Source organism: Perca fluviatilis, chromosome 8 (assembly GCF_010015445.1).
Source record: "Perca fluviatilis chromosome 8, GENO_Pfluv_1.0, whole genome shotgun sequence".
Lineage (NCBI taxonomy): Eukaryota > Metazoa > Chordata > Actinopteri > Perciformes > Percidae > Perca > Perca fluviatilis.
In genome coordinates this window covers 23262077-23275728 of record NC_053119.1, presented here as the reverse complement: position 1 = coordinate 23275728, position 13652 = coordinate 23262077, and the positions used below count along the sequence as shown (strand labels likewise).

At 40.1% G+C, this 13652-nt stretch overlaps 1 protein-coding gene across 3 annotated transcripts in view; it reads right to left on the bottom strand.

The window, feature by feature from the left end:
- Positions 1-11728, bottom strand: part of wnt7bb (wingless-type MMTV integration site family, member 7Bb) — a 30293-nt gene extending 18565 nt beyond the window's left edge. The window contains exons 1-2 of one of the 3 annotated variants that reach the window (XM_039809921.1): positions 11502-11728; positions 4219-4445 (exon numbers count right to left, since the gene is read on the bottom strand). In XM_039809921.1, the coding sequence (XP_039665855.1) occupies positions 4219-4445; positions 11502-11572 (298 nt within the window). In that variant the 5' untranslated portion in view covers positions 11573-11728. Of the gene's footprint in view, positions 1-4218; positions 4446-8552; positions 8593-8978; positions 9444-11501 lie in introns of those variants that run through there. The other 2 variants (XM_039809920.1, XM_039809922.1) reach the window with 2 other exon arrangements.
- Positions 11729-13652: the final 1924 nt, after the last annotated feature.

Here is a 13652-nt window from a genome sequence, read left to right as displayed (position 1 = left end):
GTATATTACTGCAAGATGATGTAAATCAAGAACAGGGTCACAATATGTAACCATTGTTCTGTTTCACACAGGATTCAAGCTCCAAGAGGCAAAACTCACTGCTGTGACACAAAACACAAAAACATATGGTTAATATGAATAACTAGGCACGTCATAGGACACTGCCACTCTCGATATAACAAGACTGCTTATGTGCTTTTTGACACAAGCCTGTTTGAGTATAGATCATTGTAGAAAGTCAAGTATAGTCGCCACACTTCATTTCTGGTAAGCATAGATGGTAACGGTGGGTGGCACAGCTGACCCCAGGCTGGTTTTAATAGTGCAACATACTGTAGCTCTCACACCCACAGTTCTCTATTAGGTGCTGAGCACATTTGTTTAATCCTCTGACTGCTCATATTATCCCTAATGTGCTCCTAACATCAATCAAATATAATAATAATCTATAGTAATGATGGCCAAAACATAAAAAATGAAGACCTATGTGCTATTACAGAGATAAAGAGCTTTGAAACTTTGTCTGTGTGGTGTCCTTCCAAATTAACGATCAGATCAGTAATCCATTTTCACCATTTTAAACGTGTAATATCAAACAACAAAGCTCATAATTCACTCATCAGGTAACATTAACATATCTGTGCAAGCTGGAAATAAGCTCAAGAGATTTGTCATATTTCATGTCTCCAGGATGACGCAATGCCAAGTGGTAAGAGGATTTCTTAAATTCAGTTCAAGTCAATTTGATACAACTTTATTTTCTGTGCAACTAATGTTCCAGTCACTGAGAGAATTTATTGTTCATCTCCGAACTTTTGACTTGCTTTTTTACCACAGTTTATCAAAAACACATTTCTTAAACAATAATATTTGTGTGAATGGGTTTGTGTTCTTGTTTCAATCTGTCACTTGCCAGTGCAGTTATTGACAGAACAGAATCATGTAAAATGTGAAACATGTACTTAAACTTAGTTTTTTTACAGTTACTGATGCTTTTAGCACTTGAAGCTCTTTAGGACTATAGTGTTAACTTCTAGAATCATGAACTCACATCCAGATCACAAAACCAGAGCACAAGCCTCTGTTTAGACCCGACGGTTACAGTGCTGCTGTGTGCGCCTAAGTACAGCCATGGGTTCCACGTAATATGCCAATAGTGTCAAGAACACAATGCGTCATTTTCTCCCTTTTGCCCCCATGGAATAGAAAGAGAGAGGATGAACCGGGCGCTCCTGCATCCCTGTTACAGTTTTTTCCAAACAGAGCTACAGAGTGAGATAACAGGGTGCCAATGACACAGGCGAGGCCATAGAATATTACAATTTGTAGTCCAAAACTGTATTTCAGAAAGTTTAGGTTCCGCTGCCAAATGTGTTCTATTTATCATATAAACGTAAAAAAACATTTCACAAGAACTTTGTGAAATAACTTTTAACTAGCCATTTACTGTATATAACCTAAAATATGACAAGAGAGAGGCACATTTGTGGTGATTATCATGACGAACAAAAATAATAAAAAAAAAAGCAGAAAAATAAGTCTTTTGTTCGCTGATTATTTCCTTTATTCAACAAAAACCTAAATCAATAATGTCTTTGTAAATCTGTCATGGGATCCCTGGGCAAAATGAAGTTCCACATTGGTCTAAAATAAGACGTCATTGTTGGAATACTTTATTGAGAAGGCCACCAAGTCCCATCATTATTGGACAATCATGGCAGGCCCAGTAGTCATCTCTGACCAGAACGGACACCAACAGTCATGTGCTCAGCGCGGGCGCATGACGCATTTATTTATGCAGATATACTATGGAAACCAAACAAAGGCGAGCATGAAATTCAGACGACGCCACTATGGGATGTAGATGTCGCATCACTGATAAAAAGTGGAAGAGCACCCATAGGGTTGAAGGGCCTCAACCTCACTAAGCACAAACTGTACATGTAACTTTGCACGTGCATCAAATACACAAAGATGAGTGACAATGCTTACTCATCCCCATTAGAGAACAAGGACTGTGTGAATAATAATTGCTAAATGTTACAAAGTGAAACTACAAAGTGATTTAGGTAAACAGTATAATATGTAAAAACACAAACATTAGTCCTACAAAAATGATAGAGTAGACAGAGATTCTTCTGATGAACCAGTGCCTAATATAATTCCTAAATCTCTATTCCCTTCAAAAGGGCATAAAAGAACAGACCAAAAGGAGGAGGAAAGGGGATGCCGAGTGTTGAGGAAAAGAACATGAGCTCCATTACAAAAGAAAGTGCCACATTCACAACAAAGAAAAAATGCTTTTGGAGAGGGAGCTGGAGCTAATTCAGCTACTCCTTAAGAGGAGTGATTGTTAACAGAGCCACTGGATTAAATGCACAACCCAACCGCAACGTAATGGCAACAAAGCATCTTCTAAATGAAAGGAAATACATAAAAGTCCCTGTAAAACAAAAACGATGCAAAAGAGATTTGCGGAAAGTCTCTTAAACAAAAGCATCGTAAATGTAAATGTTTGTCTGCTTAAGGTCTTTTTCTGCATGTATATACACAGCCAGGCCTGGACACAACCAATTTAGCCCAATTAACAACAGATGTGTCCATCTATTTTGGTTCGACAAGCGTTTTCTGCAATAACACCATTAGTTGTCTCCTCATTTGCGATATCATTTTTCAACCATACGTTTTCCCCATTAGGGCTCCAGTGCCTTTCGGTAGCTTTTCCATAACTTTGGCATAGCTAGCAATAGTCGGCATGCTGCTAACCAACAGTCTCATTGCAGAACCTACATCAACAGAAACCAGAGCGTGCTGGAGAAATATAACATTGTCAATTGAAAAGAGGACAACTAAGATGGGCTGGAATCAGCAGTATATGAAGTCCTCTTGAGCAATGCCAACGTGAATGGTTATACAATAGCGAGTCAAAGAGACTGTGTGTTGCTGGTTTGAGTTTTGACTGTGTGATGTGTGCAGCTTGGGTTTGGCTTGTGAAGAGCCATATTTCATATGGGGCTCAGAGGGTCGGGAGCTGGTACCACATTTTTTATTCTCCTCTTGTACTGTTTCTCAAAACTGAGACAATAGGATGGCTTGAAACACACATTATGTAACTTCTGTTCCCTCATCAAGAGGAAAGACACTGGTACTACCATTGTGGGCTTCATTATCATTATCAAATGACTAAAAAAAAGTTATCTTTCCTCTGCTTTGCATACACACAACATCCAAGTTGTAATCCATTTTTGTAATATGTTTTTTAGTGTTCAATTATTAATTTAATGATCCGCTGTGACAAAGCACACACACTTGTGAAAATCTATCGCTGGTAATATGCCTTACTCTCAAGTAGGATGAACTTATCCTTACATGAAATTTCAAACCATAACCTCGTGAACCTTGATATTTTCCTGAAATGACTCCTTAAGCTGCTTCAGAATTACAAAAACATGATTCCATACAGTACAATAATGTCAGTCTGTCTGAAATGGCATATATGCTAGTGCCGTTTTTTTATAGCTGCAACATCAAATGTAAAATCTAATTCTTATTATTTTAGATGCATATACCTTTAATTCAGCCTGACATTTTAGGGATTTCTGGAAGATTTGGGAGTTTGTTGCATGTTAATAGTTTTTTGGTGTTGTGGTTGATTGCAAATGTGGGTAAGTGTATAATATAATAATATCAATCGAGACAGGTCCTTTATTAATACATATTTTTGTGGCCCTTCCTTGTGTCAAAATCAAATTTGAACTATTTGAGTTTATTTTGTGCTATTCATAAATAGACCTATGTTTAATTAAATTATCAACAACCTAATTAACACACAGAAACAGGGGCCCAATTTTTGCTCCAGGCTAACCCTGAGAGATTACAAAGCTCTGCTACATAACATGCCAGGCAAGAGCACACAAGAGAGTCCTGCAGGGTAGAAGAAGTTAAGTCTAAATCAAAGAATTAACTAAAAACCATTGTACAATGTACATACACCTAAATTCAATCCTAGTTCTAACTAAAAAAGGTTTGACACTAAAGCACACACACACTTGTGAAAATCTACTATAAATAAATTGAATTGAATTAAAGGAAACTTGCAACTTTGTAAAAAATGTCCCCACTCAAGGCATAAAAAAGGTTCTCATCGGAACAGCCATACAAATACACAGACAAGCACACACTGTGCCCTTTCCCGTTTGTGATAGAACCCAGACTGACCTACTCGCAGCTCCTGACCGAAGACTGTCCTTTCTCCCAGCGCCGAACAGTTCCAGCGTCCATATCGGAACTGGTACTGACACTCATTGATGCCCATCTGGGCACCTTCGCCCACAACAATGATGGCGTCCGGGCGGCTCTGGCAGATGGCCCGCTGGCGAGGTGCCAGCCCGGGAATCTTGTTGCAGATGATGTTGGCACCCAGCGCCACCACCGAGGACAGGGCCCTGGCAAAGTAAGAGAAACACACCACCACGCGCGCACATGTGCATTCGTACACACATATATTGACACACACACACACACACACACACACACACACACACACACACACACACACACACACACACACACACACACACACACACACACACACACACACACACACACACACACACACACACACTCAGTTAGAACTTCCAGAGGATGGTCAGACTGACTCATTTATGTGAGACTCTCCAGAACAGGATTCAATACAACCAGTGATTGATGCATGTTCCGTAGTGAAGTGAAAGCTCTACTGCATAAAAGTATTGCTGTTCAATGGATTAGAGGTCAATCATAAAACTGAAAACTTAATCCAACATAAAAAATATAAAAAAAAAAATAACATACAGGGAAACTTGCTAAAACAGCCCAGCAATTGAAAACAAGATGCTTATTTGACTATTGACAATGCCATTCCACATTGGTTTGGATGGTGGGAGTTTGAGTAATGAGTTGGGGTTTTTGTGTTAATTGTTAGGTAACATAGTGGCGTGAATAGTTGCCAGACTTGACTCTTACGCAAGTACAGTATATACACTTGCTCCGTGTCTTGTGATGTAGATGCAGGGTTCAAATTTTAACCAAATGTCACACAAAATATTATTCTTCATGATTTGTGTGATTATGTGTTTGAAAGTTATTCAGGGTGTAAAGTGCTGCCTATAAATTTCATGAGAGACTGCTTTCACTTTAGCCACATCCTAAGATTGGTTTGCATGGAAAATATGTAAGGTTTTCAACACGAGTCGCCTTAATTCGTAGGGTACTAATGTACTGTATAGTGAATGACACATTCAGTTCTCCTCTGGGAGACGTCATCGGATCACTCGATTTGATAATATCAAAACATATGTTAAAGATGGCTTTGCAACCACTGAGAAAGCCAAAATAGATTACAGCTAAACAAAGCGCTGACTTTCTCCACAACTCTGTTTATAGCCTTCGAAACCATGTAGATACATACTTTTCAAACATGTCAGGGACGGGGAGCCATAAACGAGGGTGAAGGCAAATGCCAGCTTTGAAGTATGACGTCTACGTCCAAAGGCTTCACCACAAACAGGGGAAACTAACGCAGGCAAGTTGTGTGTCGGTGAAAAGCAACAGCGGCGTCAGAAGATTGAAGAGGAAGAATGGGAGAGGGGGAGAGACACCGAGAATTTCTGTGGATTCTGGTTCAAAGTAATCTTGGTAGGAGACCCCTGACTAAGAAAAAAGATATGATCTTTGATTAGAATTCGCACTCGGGCAATCATGCTCCTTTTCTGCTGGTTTCTTGAGTTTCTCCACAAAGACAGAAAAACATAAATTTCAAACACACAAGTTCAAATAAATCCTGACTGCAGCGAGACGAGTAGGCTATCTACAGGATGAGCACTACGCACATTCTCTTGGTCTTCTCATTGCAGTCAGGGGAATGCACAGCAGTATATAAAAGGGAAAGTGCCATTGTGTATACTGTTGATTTTGCAAACCCTGCCCTAAAAGTTACCCCAAAAGCTAACTGAAGATTTTTTTTCAGTTACAGTAAACATGCTAAGATGTGTATTTCTTTAAAAAGAGAGAGAGAGAGAACCAGAAGCAAGATGTAAATGAGACAAAATAGCTAATTTTGCTCTGTAAATCGTGTGGATCATTACACTGTCAACTGACGGCTGTCACTTACAACATTCAGAAATTCACTAGGTGCATTGAGTGTCTGCAGTAAAGACGGTAGGCCTGCTGCTTGTTTAAAACCCTCTCTTCGCTCTCTCTGCTGTTAAACAGGCTTGAACCCCTCTGACCCTCTGTGACCCTCTGCTGTATATGTGGTTGTTCATGGCAACGGTGACATATAGCAAAAGGTCATGCTCATTAAGACAAGTCATGTACAACTGGAGAAATTCACTGTCTTGCATAATGAATGCAACAGGTGAATTGAACTGGTTTGTTTATGTAAACCAAAAGGCAATAAAATACATTTGAGTCAGATTTTTCAGTGCAATGCTGAAAGGCTTACACAACAGCACATTGATATATTCTGGTAAATAACACCTCCTTTTGGGTCTTTCTCATGTCATTCACCTGCTAATTCACAGAATCACAATCTACCATGGGCAACCCAAACCATCAGACAACACCAAACACAGCTAAGCGTTTAAATCCCTGAAATCATCAAAGTGCACAAATGCGATGTTTGCTTAGCGTATACACTGTGTGTACGCCAGCGGCTTGGGGACAGCTCACCTACGGTCACAGATCGACCATCAGATAGACTGCCAACGGTAACTCTAAAGTATGACTTCATGTATCAGGTATTACAGTAATGATCTAATGCATAAATTGATGCAACGTGTGCAGTGTTTGATTGATCACTGGTGTCATTAACACAGCTGTGATAGAGAGATGAAGTACTGTAGTTTTTTTTAATTTATTTCTAAGCAACAGGTGGCATGAATGTTTGCCAAGTTTGAGCCTTGCACAGATACTGTAAAGTGAATATCCAAAATTGTATGTACTAAAAGCTCTGAGATTTAGAAGCCATATTAGTGTTGTTAATATGTTCTTTCAAAGTGTGATTGAAGATCAATAAACTGGTTGTGCACAAGGGCCCTGAGACCTATGCAGGTGACAAATATGATCCTTAATAATTTGAGATTTGATTTTTTGACAAAACATGGGGTTACTGTATGTTTTTATTAATCAGAAAATGTGTGATGTGATGTGACTAATAGAAAAAGACATCACACTAAACATCCAACATTAAATATCAGAGAAACAGAGGCCAGTGTCAACTGACAATAATAATTTCTTCGGAAAAAACGTGATTGAGTGAGCGGTGAGGAGCTTACAGATTCCATCACAGGGTAGTTTGGCCTTAAGAGAAACTGTAGTCTACGTCATGGCATACAGCGTGCTCACAGCCACCTACTCCATCGCATGGAAGACTTTGAACCTAACTGACACACTATTAAGCTCCCAGGCATGCATCTTCTACCGAGGAATGCACTCTCAAAAATGCCTGAGAAACAACTTAACTAAATCAACTGAATAAATGCTCTTCTTTTTCCAAGAGCAGGAAATGAACTGTTGTTTTAGTACTGAATATGATTTCCTCTTTTGCTACATATTTACAAATAAGATGATCAGCACACTGAAGGTGATTAATTCATAACAAAATCCTATACCAAGTATATCAAGTCACACACTGGTTAGGCAAGTGTGATATTAACACAACAGAGTGAAAATGGTTAGATTATTGCCATTGGACCCTTTAGTGTGAAATTCCTGGATATTGGAGTGTGAGGTGTGCAATAGCCCCAATGCGCTACATGGTCAGATCCTTTTGCTGACGGCTCATTTGCCACCCACAGCTCTACAAATTTTACAGTTTAACAAGCCAAAAAAATAGTTCCGTAGCTTTGAGGAAGGGGCATTGCATTATTTTGAATCCATATAAATGTTTTCCTCAAAACGTATTTTGTGGTTAATGCTCAACAGAAAACGTAATCGAAACAAACAACGGTAGGCTACGTAGTTTGAATGCGCAAGACATTACTATATTTAGCAGTATGGCCCACTTTTAACAGAAAACCAAAAACCACATCTATTTCAGCATCAGGTTTGGGGTCTCCGGGCAGCAGAAGAAGGAGCGAGGGAGCATGGGTGAGTAATTATTTTGGAAGCTTTAAGAAAGCCAGTGTTCTCTGCAAGAGTAGTTTTCGTTTAATTCAAAGCCGCAGCGCATTACAGTGTCAATCACTTGCATGTTACAGGCATATATTCTAAGATGTGGGTTCAAATGATAACATCAAAATATTGAGATTTAATCAGAGATGAGGTAATGCACACAGATAATCTTGCACACGCTCTGACAGGTTAACGGCGTTCACATGCGTAAAAAGTGCCCATATTGCGTTAAATTCTCCTCACAGGGAAAAAGACAGAATCTCAGCATCCGATTGTCTTGAACATCTCTGCCACTCTGTGGCCAAAATGAATCCATGTAGCAGTTACCATAATGTTTTCTGATCTTGTAAAATATTTGCAATACGACAGCTAGATACAAACCATCACTGCTTACTCACAAGACATGCTCATCCGTCTGCAGACGGCACATTAGCGCGTTCAGGCTTTCAACTAATCCCACGTGGATCACTTTCCCAACGATGTTACCACTTTAGTGTTTACGCCTGTGTAACATTAGGAAGTGTGTGAAAAATATCCTAGAATTAAATCACATTTACTGCTTAAGTTGCACTTTTGCTACGCCTGCTTCCCGTGCCGTTGCAGTCGAAAGAATATAAACAATTTAAAATTGATCTCCAACCCGTGGTTACGGAGAACTAAAGATTTCACCTCAGAATTGGCGTTTAAAGATTAGAAATACCGTTGTCCGCGGTGGGAAAGCTGCACGAGAGCAAAACCAAACCCGTGCGTCTTTGTGTTGCTGAGGATGAGCGCGCGCACTCTCTGAAGTTAATTAAGGACCCCGTTAATTGACTCAAACTTACAGGTAGCTGCCACTCGTCAGGATCAGGAAGATCTGTGGATAATAGACTGACAGCAGTACACTGCGCGACGAGAAGATGATCATGATGACATTGAGCAAATGGCCACGTTCGGATTGAGTGAGACGACGCAGACAGGATGAAAAAACTCCCTTAATTCCCGGTTTTAGGTTCCTTTTGGCCAAAATCAAAAAGAGGTGCTGTGCGTCTCCTTGTCTTTGGTACGCTCTACGCAGCTCCAAGCTCCCAGGGCCGTGTGTGCGCTGAGATTGGCTCTGTCATCTCTCAGCGGCGGAGGCTGTTACACAGTACTGTGGGTTCCCGATCCAGAATGATGATGGTTTTAGGGATTTTGCATGGCAGAAAAGTGCCTCTCTCCACTCTCATGAGAGTCGTGCCTGCCATTGGGCAGGGAGAGACACTGCTATCCGCCCACTTTGCCACAACGGGACAATAGGGTGACACTGATCCGATCCCCGTTGGACGTGCAGGAGGTTTCATTCATCATCACTACCCCCACACCTCCTCCACCACCCCACCTCACCATCCAGCCAAAAATAAACAAACAGACGCTAGCTGTTTGAGCCTCACACCATCATCACAGCTCAATGTTCAAAAAAATCAGCACATTTCTTTGGCAGGATGTGTCATTCTGAATCAACAAGTTGGTGTCGCAATAAAGCCCTTATAATATGACAGATATTATTCTCATAGGCTAATAGTTCTGTACGAGTGTCTATGTGAGAATGAGCATAAGCGTAATTATCCTGCTGAGAAGAAATGCCCTATGGTATTCCTATAATATTATTATAATGTTCTTGGGACCTATACAGTATGTCCTCTTGTAACAAGTTTTCCTAAAATATTTCTTTAGAAACATTAAATAAAGCATATTTGTGGTACTCAAATATGAGTTTGAGTGACATTATTATTTCCTGTGGTAACACTATAATATTCATAGGCGTCTCTATATTATATAGTCTGGTGCGCTCTAATGGCATTTGGTAACCGTATAATATTCAAATATTAATTTTGCTGTTGTAAAATTCAACAATAATCTCCTCAGATTGAAGGATTGCAAGGTGAAGGTAAAACATATACAGCACTCTTGTTGCCCGAGATTGGATCTGCGCAGATAAATAAAATACTTGGGGAGATTTTGTCGCAGAGCTTAGTGAGTGGAGGGCTTTTATCGCCTCAGCATCGTGCCTCTCACTCAACACCTGCAGGCTCCAGTCATTGTAAATGAAGAGGGTATCATGAAAGATTTCGTAAAAAGGATGGAAGGAATGAGCTAACTGCTCGGGCTCAGTGAACACGGAGATGGGTGACTTTCCTTCCATAGGGAGCTACTGTTATGTGATATGAGCATCTGTGGAACTTGAAGTCATTTACACGCTTCACTCCACATGAGGTTCTTCCAGGGAGGGCTGACACTTTTTCTGTTTGCTTCATTGTGGCGACCGGCATTGTGTAACTCCGAAAATACTATGAAATCAGGAAAATAGCCTTAAAGTTGTATAATTAGTCCATTGATGTGGCAGCTTATATTTCAGTTAATAACAATGATTTCAGTTTACAATAACAATTGGTTACAGTTATTCAATAAATCAAATAGTGTCGCATAAAAGCTACCTAGAAATAGACCTATTGATGAATAGTGTTAGAAAAATGAAAATAACATTGATTTGGTGGACTTGTCCTCCACTGCATCATATGTGTACTAGCCTATAGGCTATATTTAAACCGTAGAACTTATTATAAGTTAAGTACATAATATAGGCTAATCATAAGTTATAGTTTGAGTTCACGTTTCAAGGTGGTCACCATCATGTTATTTCGCTATTCAGAATATGCTTTTCGGATGTGGAGAAACAGTAACCGTCCAATGCATGCACACCATGTACAAAAACTCCCCAGATGGATTTTCATGAGACATAATTTGTCATGATTCTAATGTGTGGGGGTCCTAATGTCATCGTGCTTGAGAGACACTGCGGTAGGCGCAGTAGATTAGGAATAGATAGAAGTGCTTCTGTGTTTATGCATCAATGTGAGGTATTGCAAAACAGGTAAAAACTCCGTCTGACCAATGGAATGTGGAAATACAACTCAGGCTGCCGCTATTAACGAAGGTATGCAGGGTGAGCTAGATCTGGAGCAATGACAGCGGCTCAAATTATCTTGTGCGACAAAGGAGCAGAAGGAGTCTCATGAGGTGAACTAAATAGCTGTTTGATAGCGAATACAAATCGATCATATTGTCTGTTGGCATGAGACCTGATTTGCCCCTTTTACGCGCGACACATGTGCTGGCGTTTGGATATAGGACTAAAATATATATATTTTTAAATACACCTGCTGAAAACGGATTTTTCACATCATGATTAAGTCTGAGGTCAGAGGGCAGCCGGAGCTTTCCTGTAAAGTGTTTAATAGTCAGAGTGTCGCAATGAATTTGATATTCAGGTTTGAGCATGTGAAGAAAACAGTCTACGCATGTAATCACAGGTAATGGAAACTCACCCAAGTCTGAGGTATATGATGCCAAAACACAGGAACACGTAGAGACTCCGCTTTCGGAGGGGTTTGTGCATGATCGTTACCACTTTTTCCGGAGGCCATGCACTGTAACATAAAGTGGTCACGCTTTCCTTTCACATTGGCAGGTTTCCTAACCCTTCCAGATGCACGTATACCGCCTATTTTCCGCGATATGAAGCTGAAGCGCCTTTGAAATCTTCGACCGTGTGAAATCCATGGTCCAGCAGTACAGGTGAGATGCTGATGACGACCTGAAAGGTGGCTAAGAACTCCAAAATGAAACTTGAGAGAGGGTCGGACTTGAAAGGTGAATGAGTTCTTGGAGGAAGTGCCTCCTATTCGTCCTTACTTTCACGGTAGAGCCTAATTAACGATTCCCATTTGCTGCGCCATGCAGGTAGAAAAAAACACTAGTTGCACTTACTGCAGTGCCTTGCCAATCCTGTGGATTTTGTTTTGAGTCAAGCTTTTCTACATCGCTCGCTGTTTCTACTCTCTGAAGACATCTTAAACGCAGTCCATGTTACTAACTTGCAACAGCCAGGTACTCTAATACAGGTAACAAAAGGGCTACACGCCTTCTCCTCCTCCTCCAGCATGGATATGCAGTGAATGGGACGGGCTTCCAGTCTGAGGTCAACACGTGTAGTTGTTGTACAGAAAACTAAAAGAACCGAAGTAAAATGGCCTTTTATAGCCCTGTGGCCCAGGCTAGGCTGGCTTTGTCGCTTGCAACATTGGGCATTGCCCCACCAGTGTGGGCTCCCCGGATTGGCTCCACCACAACAGTAAACCCCATAAAATCAAACAGACGAGGAATGGCTTTCCAACTGCATGAATAAAAATTACTATTGCATGACTAATAATGACCAATAATAATAAACTGGCGTCATGATAAATATGTGTCAGTAAGGTTCTGTCAGTCACTTTGATAACAGTGCAATGTATGAACAAAACAACATAAACAGAACATCAATATTCCCATGACTTGGGCTTGAGTCAGGATGATGTGGATTTTGAGCAGATGTTCAGAATACAGAGTCAACTCCTTTGGGAGCTATTATTTGTCTAAGAAGACTCCCTCTGGTGGCAACAAGACACTGCTGAACTGATCTGGTTAAATATGCAATAAAAACATCCTCTGCCGTGGACTCCTGCATGGCAGTACTTTCAAAACAACAAAAAAAGACAAACTAACTTCAGAAGTAGATAATAAAATGGAATTAAAGGATTTTTTTGAGACTTTGAATTTAAAAACACACCCACTTCATGTGAGGGCCTCAAATGTAAGTGTAAGTGACTTTTGCAGAAAGTTCACAGAAAGTGCCATTTAACTAAATATCTACTTATCACATTTTTTTCAAAAACAATATTTCAGTAAATGTGTCGTTAGTGAGACGAAAATCTAATACGAGGATACGTGAAGAATTTAATAAAGGTGATGTTATTTTGACAAGACCACTCTGGTCTTAGATTTTTACCTCACCCCTTTTTTATCGACACTACTTTAATCAGAAAAATTCATTTTTCTGCAGCAAACACTCATCCGGATAGTTTTCTCATCTGCCTGGCTATAGTTTAAAATCTAAGGAACCCCATTCTCGCCTCTCTAAATGTTATGGTCTTAGTTCGATTTCTTAAAAGAACACATAAACCATCAATTCAGTATATTTCCATGAAACTGCATGAAAAACGGCTAACGTGTTGTAATAATGATGGCATAAACTAAAATTACAGACATGAGCTATCTGAGCACAGAGACTGTAGAGCTGTTGTTGACCACGAGAAACAGACAAAACCGCAGAGACCTTTGTTTCAAGACATCCCTGCATTGTGGTTTCAAGGCCTTTTCCTTCAAAACATGCCCATCAAAATTCCAGATGGATTTTAGAAATAATGAAAGTCAACATGCGGGCCCAGGGTGACATAAAAAAGACATGTATTTGATGTCTGCCCTGTAACAGATGGTCTTGTTTGTCTTCAAATGTACATAGCTCATCGTCAAGGCCTGGGTGGGGATGGTCCTGTTTAGTTTAATTAAAATGTTCAAAGAGCCAACACTTTTTTATTAAAGCAGGATCAAGACCAGGGACAGTGTGCGTCAGCGTTATTTGTCACCCGCCATTGTCATTA